At 40.1% G+C, this 11,482-nt stretch overlaps 1 protein-coding gene across 1 annotated transcript; it reads left to right on the top strand.

Moving 5' to 3' along the window:
• Positions 1 to 3,479: 3,479 nt before the first annotated feature.
• Positions 3,480 to 8,316, top strand: APELA (apelin receptor early endogenous ligand). Its single transcript, XM_071556196.1, has 3 exons — positions 3,480 to 3,795; positions 4,243 to 4,353; positions 6,604 to 8,316. Exons 1-2 carry the CDS (start codon positions 3,720 to 3,722, stop codon positions 4,329 to 4,331), a joined length of 165 nt encoding a protein of 54 aa, XP_071412297.1. The 5' UTR covers positions 3,480 to 3,719; the 3' UTR covers positions 4,332 to 4,353; positions 6,604 to 8,316.
• Positions 8,317 to 11,482: the final 3,166 nt, after the last annotated feature.

Consider the following 11,482-nt stretch of genomic DNA (forward strand, 5'->3'; position numbering starts at 1 on the left):
AATAATATTTTCAGTTGGACTTGATGACCTGCTTCACCAAATTCTTTTGAAGTAAAGTGTAAGATGGTTTAATTTTGGGAACACAAAATTAGAAAATCTGATTAAAAATTCTGATATATCTTACCGAACACTTTCAACTCAAAATTATCCAAGAATTTTCATTTACCATCAGTTAGTATCACTGCTGAGCATTCAGCATGTCCTCTTATAGAACAGTAGAAATCCACAAGGATCAATGTATTTTTACAGGCCTCCTGGAGGAGAGAACTATTATCCAAGGGGATATTGAGATACAGGAATTGAAACCAGTATTGCTATATATAACAATTAACTCCTGTGCTTGAGAAGCTTCACATAACATTTTATCCTGATAGCATTTGAAAGTTGTTCTCAAATATTAGCAATAAACATTAGAGTTTATAGTTATGTGCTGGCCTTGAGAGCAAAGGTAGGGCTTAATTTCTAACTAGGGAATGCTAATTAATCTCTTACTCCATATTAGGAAGTGCCCAGTTATCTTTCTTGCCTGTTGTTGTCATCCAGCTGTGCTTATTCTACCTCTTAGTACTATGAATTTTACTGTTTCTTACATTATTTCATCTCTTGTTCTTCCAATGACTTGCTCTCTCATTTATTGAATTATTCTTTATTTTTATATACATGACAAAATAATTTGATATTCCCTCAGTCACTTTTCCTTTATTTCTTCCAGTTTTATTATTAGAAATTTCACAAGGATTTCAAGTTAGGACTTTTTTTCCCCAAATAAAAAGACTGTAACACACACTCAGTAATGTCACACAGAACAACTTATATCCAGTGAAGTCATATAGTACTTACTGAAATATATTATGCAAAAGATAATGCCATGTGTGTTACTTACAGTTAATGTTTGATATTCAGGAAGGGCAGTCCTAAATATTCCTTTTCACAACTTCCAAAATTATTTCTGCAATATGATATTTTTTTCACTTTGACTATTTTGATCCTATGAAAGAGGAAGTAGGGAAGAGAGTGTCTAGTCGAAAAGTAGCAATCATACAGGTAATAAATGCTGAAACAATCATTCCTTTATTGGGTTCCTTTCAGATTATAAGAGAAGGGAAGCTTTTGATTCAAAGAACCAATTCTTCTAGCTCATAAAGCATTATCTACAGACCTCCAGCCTTCCTATGTGCTTTACATCCCCTTTCCACACAAAACCTACCAGCAAACACTGGGAAAAAGGCAAAACTATTACATCATTACATTCTGCTTAGTTATTATTTGCCTGATTTCAAGCAGTAGTATGCCGCATGAAAGTAACTACTTGAAGGAAAACTGCTTGCAAAAGAAGCACTAATTCTAGGGTGGGGCTATAAAACATTTTAGAATGGTGGGTAAGCATCAAATTGCTACTGTAGCTTTCAATAAACCTGTGATGATTATGTTATAGTTACTTTGATTTTATCAGTCAAATAAACCTTTGTAAACTTTTCCACAGAGTAACAGTGGAAATAACAGCTCACAGGAAACAAACTACAAAAACCACCAGGCATAAATATTGAACTTAAATATTGTATTTTACTCAATTTCTTTTAAAATTTGTCTCATCAATATCTGTAAACTTGACCATATTCAGGTGCAGAAGAGGCCTAGATAGCCTGAGGGACTGACAACAGTCTATGCATTCTTTCTGCCTTTTAGCTACTTACAGAGTCCCTATCACTTTGAAGTCTGTTACTTTCCACCTTAGAGTCTGAACCTTACATAGCTCAGAGCTGAATGAAAGTGATCATCAATTGCAGGGCTGTATGAACAAGGTTACCAGTGTGTTCTCATTCATGGTCAGCCAGAGAACACATCCCTATATGTGTCCTGGTGCAGCCAGTATGAAATTTAGGATATTGAGGATATAACTCTGATTCTGTCACAAACTTATTGTGTGGTCTGACCACAGCACTTGTTTCCTTCTCCACCACCTTTGTATTTGAAATTATACTCTCTGTAGAACAATTCTGTCACTGGCACCATGGGACCCTGATTTTAGCTGAGCTAGTGGCATCAGTATTAAACAGAAGTCTAGTTTAAAAGTAGAGATCATAAAGAGAAAATTTAATGACCACCAAGCTGTAGAGAACACTGGAAAGCGTCTGCTGCGTATGACAGATCAGTGTGATCAGCCAGGAGAGGATTTCCTTTGTTTGAGGATTTTCTTTTGTCTGAGACACCTTCCTCAGTAGTCTTGAAATAATTTTAAAACAACATTTAAAAACTATTTCCACCAGGTATTCAAGCTGCAAGTTGTCTTTTAATTCATATGGGCATACTCTACCTAGAGAAATTAGGTAACCCAGTAACAATATGTAACAGCATGAGGAGGAACTAGCCTGCACTACTGAGTTGAACAGACTTCAAAGAAAATAGGAAAGCCCACAAGAAAAAATACAGGGGCAACTGAATTTAAAAAAAAAAAAAAACAACAATAAAATAACAGTTATATATTACACTCTGTAACGAATTAGGCAAATAACAACTTTATAAAACTTTCAATACTACTTATCTATTAATGATGGCCGTATTTAATATATACTCTTTCCTGCATATTTTGAAACAGAAACCTTTCCCAAAAAGGGACTTTTTTTTTCAAATCACTAGGTGCTATTTCATCACAAGAAACCAGCAGGCTGAAAATAAGAAAAGGACCCGTCGAATTTCAACCGATGTCAGTAATTCACTGGATTTCAAAGTCATCACTGCTGCTCCCACATTCCACAAGTTTTGCCTTTCTTCTCTTCAGGCTTGGGTATCTGCACCAGCTGTTTTCAGCGTGCTTTGTTAAAGCGAGCTCTCACTATAATCTAGAACAAATAAAATGCAAGGTACAGGTGGGTTATGCAAACTAATGTCCCATTCAAAACTGCTTCCCTCAAACTGGCACTGCTGGAAGAGATACATCTGTTTTACCCCACGCAGAAAAAAAAAAAAACCCTCACAAATTAATTCCTGAATATTCTGGTTCTTGAAAAATAATGGACGGTACAAAAGACGCCCATTAGCTTTAACTACTGTCAGTTTCACTTTGAATAGCCACAACTTGGCAGGTAGTTTAGAGAAGAGAGGAAGCATTTGAGCTGCGAGCAGAGTCCTGCTTGGGGGGCTTCCCTGCGCCCGCTTTGGGAGGCTGGGGGAGGGAAACAAAGGCGGGGGGGTACACTTCCTGCCCCTGCCATTGCTGTCTGCATGTGGGACCAATATGGGCAATGCAAAGTTTAAACAGTTGCAAATGGAGGAGGGAACATCGGGGCTTGTTTACATATGTTTTTTTCCTGCCCGGGTTGAATTTAAAGTGTAGCGGCCTCATTGTTCGAGAGGCTCTTTGCCCCTACGCATTGACAGGAGCTGCAGTTTACACGGGCTTTTCATTCCTGCACTGTTTGCTTATGGAAAATAAGGGGGAGTGACAGAAAAAGAAAAAAAAAAAGAAAAAAAAAGAAAGGGAGAAGAGAGGGAGGCCCAGATCGCAGTGCAGTCCAGGAACCTTGCCCCTGCCTGATCATTAACTCTGCTGGTGAAGGCGGCTGCTTCTGGCTCCCCGGCTTGTCACTGGCATGTGAGCGGGCAGGGGCTCCTGCTGCGCTGCCTGCCCCTGACAGCCCCGCCGGCGGCTGTGTGTACCTTTCCTCGCCTATATACACATACGCACACCTTCAGAGAGTGCCTCTGCGCTGACTGCAGACATGAGACTCCAACTGCTCCTCTGGATCGGGTTTTTGCTCCTGGCGAGCCTCCTCCCAGCCTACGGACAGCGGCCAGGTAGGTGATACTTCAGCGTGATGGATGTGCCGGGGCGGGAGCGTGGGGTTCGTGCCTGCCGTGAGCACCTCCGGCGTGTTTCTCTAATCGCGTCCAGCACACGGCTTGTGATCTCCGAGGAGTTTGTATCGGGCGCGTCCACATGCGCGCTTCATCCCTACTTGTAGCGGCAGCATGAGAGGATGCTTCAGGTATCTCAAGAGTCGGGCAAGTTCGGGAAGGGGGTTGAGATAATTAACGTTCCAAGCAAGCAACTGTTGCGGACTTGCAGCACTGGCGGCGCGGGAATGGGGGGGGGAGCACCAATAACTCTCGGGAAGCAGCGAGGCCGGGCTGTCCTGTCCCGGGTAAGGCAACACCAGCCGCCCCTGCAGCGCAACTGCTGGGACACGCTGCCGCTGGGCTCCTACACGCTCTGCTTTACTCCCTCCCTCCCCCTCTCCGCAGCCAACCTGGCCCTGCGCAGGAAGCTCCACCGGCACGGCTGCTCCCACCGGCGCTGCATGCCGCTCCACTCCAGGGTGCCCTTCCCCTGAGCCGCCGGCGGAGCGTGCCCAGGTAAATCCGCGTGTGCTGGCTGCGGCCGGGCGCGCTGCCCGCCGTAACCACCTTTCCGAACTCAGACCTGCCTTTGGGAACAGTGCACCAGGCATTGGAGGAAACAAGCCGAGACACAGGTGTGATTGCATCCGGGCTCCCCGCGTTTAGCTTGCAAACGGATATTTGGAGCGGCGCACGGCAGGGCCGGGCTCCGGTCCCGGCGGCCGCTGCAGCCGCCGCGTTCTCCCCCTGCCAGGCCACCGCCCCCCCGCGCAAATGCCTTCGTGAGGCAGGGTGAACAACAACCGAGCCCGCTAAACGGGCCGAACCCTGCCCTCCGAGGCTATTGGCCAAGTTGCGGGGCAAGGAGTGTACTTAGTGTAAAGGCTGGACGAAGCGGCAGCTAAAGAGGATGCTCCGGGGTTTCAAGCACTGTCGCTCTTCCTTCGTGTTGGGTGCAAGGCGAAGTCACCTCACTTTGCCCATCAGTAACATGAAGGGAGTAGCATTCATCCACTTCAAAGGGGACTGTAATTCTTAATCATTGTCGGCAAAAGACTTTGAGCTCCTTGGATGAAAGGCTATACAAGTGCAAAACCTTAATGCTTTATAGCTGATGAGGGCATATACATTCAAATACTGACTGGAGAAGCACACAGGTAGCATATGCAAATAGGGTGTCATCAAAAGAAAACCAGGCTCTTGCAATTTAAGAGTGAATAAAACATGCAATCAGTAGTTTTGCATCTTCTAAACTCATTATATATTAAAATAATGTAGCCCCAGGCAGGACAGCATCCTAAATAAATGGTTGTAGAACCTGTGCTCTGTAGAGCAAAGATGTTTCGATTTACTAAAGGGTGAGCAGTGAAAAGGAGACCAAAGTCAAACTTTTAACAAGCCTATACCAAGAATCTTGACAATGCATAAACTGCCTTGGTGGAAAGAATCTACACCACCCCCAAAACAGCCATGCGAAAGGGTATTATTCCACTCTATAGTGCTAGCCTCCAAAGACGGGGAATGTGTACATGGGATGGTAAACTGCTAAGTTTGTGAGGCTGAAAAAATGATTACCATATCTTAAATTTCATCTCAGATGGGGTTGCATACTGAGTGGCAAAATTGAGCTGCAAGTAGAAAGGAGGACATGCCAGAAGGATGCTTTACTACTGAATGCCATGTCTCCTCACTGCTACATCTAGATTAAATGCGATTCTGTCATCAGCTTAAACACAAACTTTAAAAAAATAAGCAATCAGATCAATTCACTCAGCAGGCAGAGACTGAATGGACAGAGTGGAATATAGGCCCAGAGACTCCTTGAACTGATTTTGAATTATTTGCTTCAGCTCCTAAGAAAAGTAAATTTAACCCCCTTTTCCTCCTGTTCAGCATCCATATCTGGAGACTGCGCAGAAAGCATATTCATTTTTTCTAATGTGTTCTGAAACTGCATATAATGAATGCATTTTGCCTGAGACTGCAGTAGCTGAATTATACACATGCACTTACACACTGGCATTACTTTCCTTACAGAACATCAAGATAAAAGGTATTTTCAGTGTTACCTCCTTTTCTGTGGGGATCTGACTTCTTGTAACAAGTCAGTAACAAAGCTAAACAGTGTACTTGCTAATTCATAATACATTTTGTAGACATTTAGCTAAAGATGCTTCTGCTTTATAAAGCTGTTTAGAACTCAGTAAAGCCTGACAAGGGAGTACGAGGTGTCAGGCACCTGAACTAACTCTCCAGTCATCAGGTGCTCAGCTCCTTAAGATTTACCACCTACATTCCCTTCCACTTCTAGTTGTAATTCAGTAAATATTTACATACCTGAGTAACTCGACTCACTTGAGTAATCTTATTGATCTCAGTGGAGTTGTACTTACGGATAAAGCTATTTGCAGATGTAAACAGGATGGATCCTTAAGCCTGTATTTCAAGTAGTGGTTGGAAACTAGGATGAGCCTAGCAGCCCCTCACAACATTTGAAATGAGGAGAGGATTGGACTTGATTTTTCGTCAGTTGCATAGGGAAAACACAGGCAAAAAAACCCTAAAAAATTATATTAGGAGCTTTCTTGGTTTTTGTTTGTGGTTGGTTTTTTTCATTAAACTTTGTAGCTGAAATTTTCAAGTTGAGAAAGATTACTCCAAATTCATGTGTGTATTTCATAAATAACATAGTCTGTTTTGTATGAGACTAACTTAGACTAGTAAATCTCTCATTAATGGCTATTTCTCTCCTTTTTTCCCCCACAGCAACTTCATAATGGATTTTTCAGTGTTTTAATGGAGCAACAGTTAAACCGATAGAGAACTTAAATTAGTCAAAAGTCCAAATCGACAACAGTTGAGCTGACAGCCACCACAGTCTTCAGCAGTCCTGTCTGCCACATTCTGCTGGACCTGGAATAGAGGCCTCTGTCTCACACCTTAGGAAGTGGAGGCAGGGGAAGGGTAATGGTGGGAGATGTACATGAAACTTACCTGGTTGAATCATTCGGTGGTGTAAATTCTTTGGGTCTCCTAATGACCGGTGCAAGTTAAAGATCAAATCAAACATCAGGTACCTGAGCTGGATTTCCAGTGGCATTAAGAAGAACAGAACCATCCAAGGGGTCTCTTAATGGTATGCAATGTTCAGACTGAGTGAAATTGGATGTGCTGTTTACTACTCAATTCAGGATGTATATAGGGCAGTATTTAGGGTGAAATAATATCAGACTTCAGCACAGAACTGTGAAAATCTATTTTTTGTTTATATTTTTATATATTAATAATATATACATATGTTTTTAATACCTAGCATTACATCGTTATGGCATTACCTTAATAATAACATATAATGCATTACTGTAATAGTACCAAAGTCAGCATCACACAAGTGGTTCTACTGGCTTTGCACAGGGAGAGTTGACAATATAAGAAAGCAAAGAGAGTATTATCTCTCATTCTACTGATAGAGGATTGAAGCACACAGAGATAAGAGATTAGCCAAGGGTCATGCAAAACTGATAACTCAGATCTCTCAAGTCAGGCCTTAAGGTCAAGCCCATCCTCCTGTCTAATGAGCTGTTACTGCAAAGCCTATCATTTGTTCTCTTAAACCGGGATGCCAAACCAGACAACTAAAACATACTTGAAAATTGAGTACTACAGAGCTGTATGCTCAACAGTAGTTTTCCTTAAATACCCGCTGCAGTATTATAAATAGAGCATAAAAATAGACCATTGAAAAGAAACCTTTGTTTGATCAACCTAAGCGTTGTGTAGTACCCTATTCCTGTAATTTAAATGAATGGGATATTTGAACATGGCACTACAATGAATGAGAACTTCAAACAGAAAACAGGCTGTTCTTTTCAGCACTGGAGGTCAACAAGCCATTGAGCTTTTATTTGGATTTTTGTTCTTAAAAATACATGTTTCACATCTTTTTATATCCACAGAAATTACATACATACATATAAAGGAAAATGTGGTAGCCCTTTCATTAGCACAACTAAAACCTTAAAATAAAACACGCAGATTGTACTAGACTTGAAATGTCATTATTTTTTATAAAATGTATTAAGATGAGCAACTATCAACAGTGTCATGCTTTAAATCCAATATTAGAATTTTCTTCTTGCAACATAATTTCTAGAACAGCAATCAAGAAAACTGGATAGCTGAAACTTTCTAATCAGTGTCTATATGTAATCCCCTATCTCTAAGAACTTGAAAACTTAGTTGAATTCATATTCTCAGAGCTTAACAGGAGTTTCAAATTTCTCTGTATACAAGAAAAAAAAAATTAACATCATACCCTGTTGTGGAAAACCATCATAGAGAGATGGTTAAACTTGTCTGGACCAAAAAACAGCCCTGCAGGTAAACTTTTGGAGTCTTGAAAAAAAAAAAAAGCAGCTTTCCAAAAAGGCTTACTACCACTCATATATTTTTTTAAAATTATTTATCTAACTTGGCTTTCACACATATCATGGCTATCTCTGTTTAGAAGTATATGTAAAGAGTGTGAGAAAGCAAGAAAAGTGAAGAGTAGCTGTTTAACAGTTGTGTCTTATAAATGAGTATATGGCTCTAATGTGGCACTGGATATTTTATATAACCATAATTATTCAATTAACTTTGATAAAATTATAAGAAAAACATAATGTATCTATCAAAAAGCTATATATGCAAGTTCCTTCACAGAATTAAAAATAAAACAGCACCCTAGGAAACCTGTTGTCAGTCTACAAAATTATTCTAAATGTCTGTTCTTTAAAGACATGCTGATACCATAAAATCTTCCTTGAAAAAGGCACTGTGAGCTTTCATAGATATGTTTATCAACTGGTTGGTTGATTGTATATTTTGTAAAAAGATAGTATGCATTTCAAATAACCTCTTATTTTAAATAAACTTTGTACACTTCTCAAAATCTATATTCTTCAGCTGTCACAGACAATGGAAAGGAAATGCAGAATTTGCCTAGTCTCCCTGTGGATTCACATAGAATCAGTGTGTAAAATGTATCCTTACTCAATTTTTGACACAAATTAATTCTAGTTATTCATGGAAAAAATGTCCTGACATTTCTAAAAATACAAAATTCTGATAAAAATCCTGTAGAAAGAAGTAATTTAAAACTACTGGTTGGTATAATCACAGCATGCTGTAACATGACATCATACCACACTAGGATTACAGCAAAACCCAGACTATGTGCTGTCTTGAAGCCTAGAATAAGCAACATTTTTAATTACCTCTCAGAGTGAAATCTGAATGTTCTCAAAAATTTAAAAAATGGCCTTTTTCAGGACAAAAACAAACTTAGCAGTAGTCTGAAGTGTAGCAGAATCTAAAATGTGCAGTGACTTCCCCCATTAAAGGCTGAATACTGTAAAAGGATTTCTAAGTGCTAGATGCATTTGCAGAGTAGAATTAAGAGAGCTGAGTAGTAGCATTCTACTACAGCACAACACTATGTTGCCTTAACTTCAGTGGGAGCATAAAAGGACTTTGTTTTAAGTTGAGCTGGATTTGCCTTTGGCTTCGTTTTCATCTAATGTGTGCAATGTAAGGCTCATGGTAAAAAGAGTTTTTCATGAGAACAGTTTTTACATATATGAACATGAAACATTTGGACACAGTGCTACAACACCCAAATTGACTGAGCTCTTCATATGCATATACAAGTGGATGCTTAAAGAAGTTGGTACAAATTGCTGTATATTGAAAGTTGGAATTGTATTGATGACATTTGCATGGATGCAATCTAACAATTATGACCTGATCCCAAGGTAGATTCAGACCTTAAAATTTTGAAAAGCAAAATGTGAGTTTCTGAAACTTAGAATTAACTCCTTGTCTTGTAGTTGTTATGCTGGAGAAATTAAAATTTTATTTGAAGGTATGTTTCATGAAGTCCTGTAACAGCAGGTCAACAGGAAACAGAGGTAAATGCAAGACTTTGGTGAGAAACAGCAGTTTAGCATGTTCCCAAAGGATAATAAACAATTCACCTCTTCCCTTTCCAGCATGGAAAAAAGGAAATTATAGAAGAATAAAGACTGGAAATATTTCCCATATGCCACATACATATGCTATAAATATCTCAGTGTCTGTACACAAAGCCAATGGTCACGTAAGATTTATATTGACATCAATCAGGAGAAACATTAGTATGGTAAATAAGTTTCAAATGTTTGACTATCATCAACAAATACAACTAGCACACTGATCTCTCACTACTCCAATGGCCTTTCTCTTCTTGCTAGTGATCAGCTGCAAAATACTTGGGCAAAGCAGGAAACACTCTAACAGCACAGACAGCTCAATGTGTGTCTTAAAGGAATGCCTAAAAACCTAACTCCTTCCAAAGCTGAAGATGCTTTTCCACTTCTCTCGAGAGTAAACTGTTAGACTGTTGTCTGCCCACGTCCTTTTGGTCCTTGCTGCAATACTGCTTTTTAGATTAAGAATCACTTTCAGTGGAGCCAGCCTGCTTAACTGTATGATACCACTGAACCTTAAAGCAGGAAAATCTGGTTAAAATTTTTTACAATCTGATTTCCCTCATGAAGTGAAAGACTAAAGTGTTTATATAAAATATCCAATATGAGCTTTTCAAAAAGACAAAATGGAAATACAAACTGAGAGTTTTTCCATCATATGATGTGCATTCACACGAGATCATCACTTCTTTCATCTGTACAAAATATGTAGCACAGTTCATTTCATCTAGAAATTACTAAAATCCCACAATGTGAACATTTTTGAGGTAACCCCAAATCCCTTATGTTTCCTACGTGTTTTTTCTTTTCCCAAACCTGAAACACATACACATTGTTTTTCTACAGAGACAAAAAGCTACTGGGGTAATAATAATAAAAACCAGAATACATTATTTTAATTTTTATTTTAACATACAGTTGTAACAAATATTAGGAAACATTCCTTCATTTTCATTATCTTCTTGCTGTCCCAGCTGCAATCCAGTAGATCTTACCAAGACCACATACTTAGAAATACTGATGCATTTCAGCAGCTGTAATTACATAAAGAGCATTGCTGTTCAGTTACTCACCTACATAGCAGGTTTGCCACACCTCACCAGAGAAGGGCAGCAGTGGTGGCTAGCAAAGTGCTGCTTTGCAGTGAGCGGAGCATGTGCAAAACGCTGTTCTCAAGGTACTTCTTTCCCCCCACACCTGAAACTTGGACCTAATGCATGGCTGTGTGTGCAGCACACTGTGGATTTTACTTCAGGCACTAAGATCCAGTCCACGAACAGGTACTGACACTGCAGTCAATCCAGGCTGCAACAGTGGTGATATGGACCAAGAGTTGCCCTGAAGCTGGTCAGACAGCATTGGCCAACCAGCACTTAAACTTGCACCAGCAGAGGTTTCTGATAAGCAAGACACAAAATAACCATAACAATTAGGACTCATTGTTCAATTCCAGCACTGTAGCATGACAACACAGCAAGGTCACAGCTGAGCTTCAACTCCCTTGCACAGCAGCAGCCTTTTCGTGTTGCATTTTAAGCACCTGAGTGCACACAGTCTTCCTGAGCAGCTCTGCAGACCTCTTTTGCAGGCCAGCTAGCTGAGTCACGGGCATGGTGGTGGCTGGGAGGAGGCAGCAC

The sequence above is a fragment of the Pithys albifrons genome, chromosome 5 (genome assembly GCF_047495875.1).
Source record: "Pithys albifrons albifrons isolate INPA30051 chromosome 5, PitAlb_v1, whole genome shotgun sequence".
Lineage (NCBI taxonomy): Eukaryota > Metazoa > Chordata > Aves > Passeriformes > Thamnophilidae > Pithys > Pithys albifrons.

Coding starts and splice junctions, on each gene's coding strand:
- APELA (XM_071556196.1), top strand. CDS start 3,720: ATGAGACTCCAACTGCTCCTCTGGATCGGGTTTTTGCTCCTGGCGAGC. Junction 3,796..4,242: donor AGCCTACGGACAGCGGCCAG/GTAGGTGATACT, acceptor CCCTCTCCGCAG/CCAACCTGGCCCTGCGCAGG.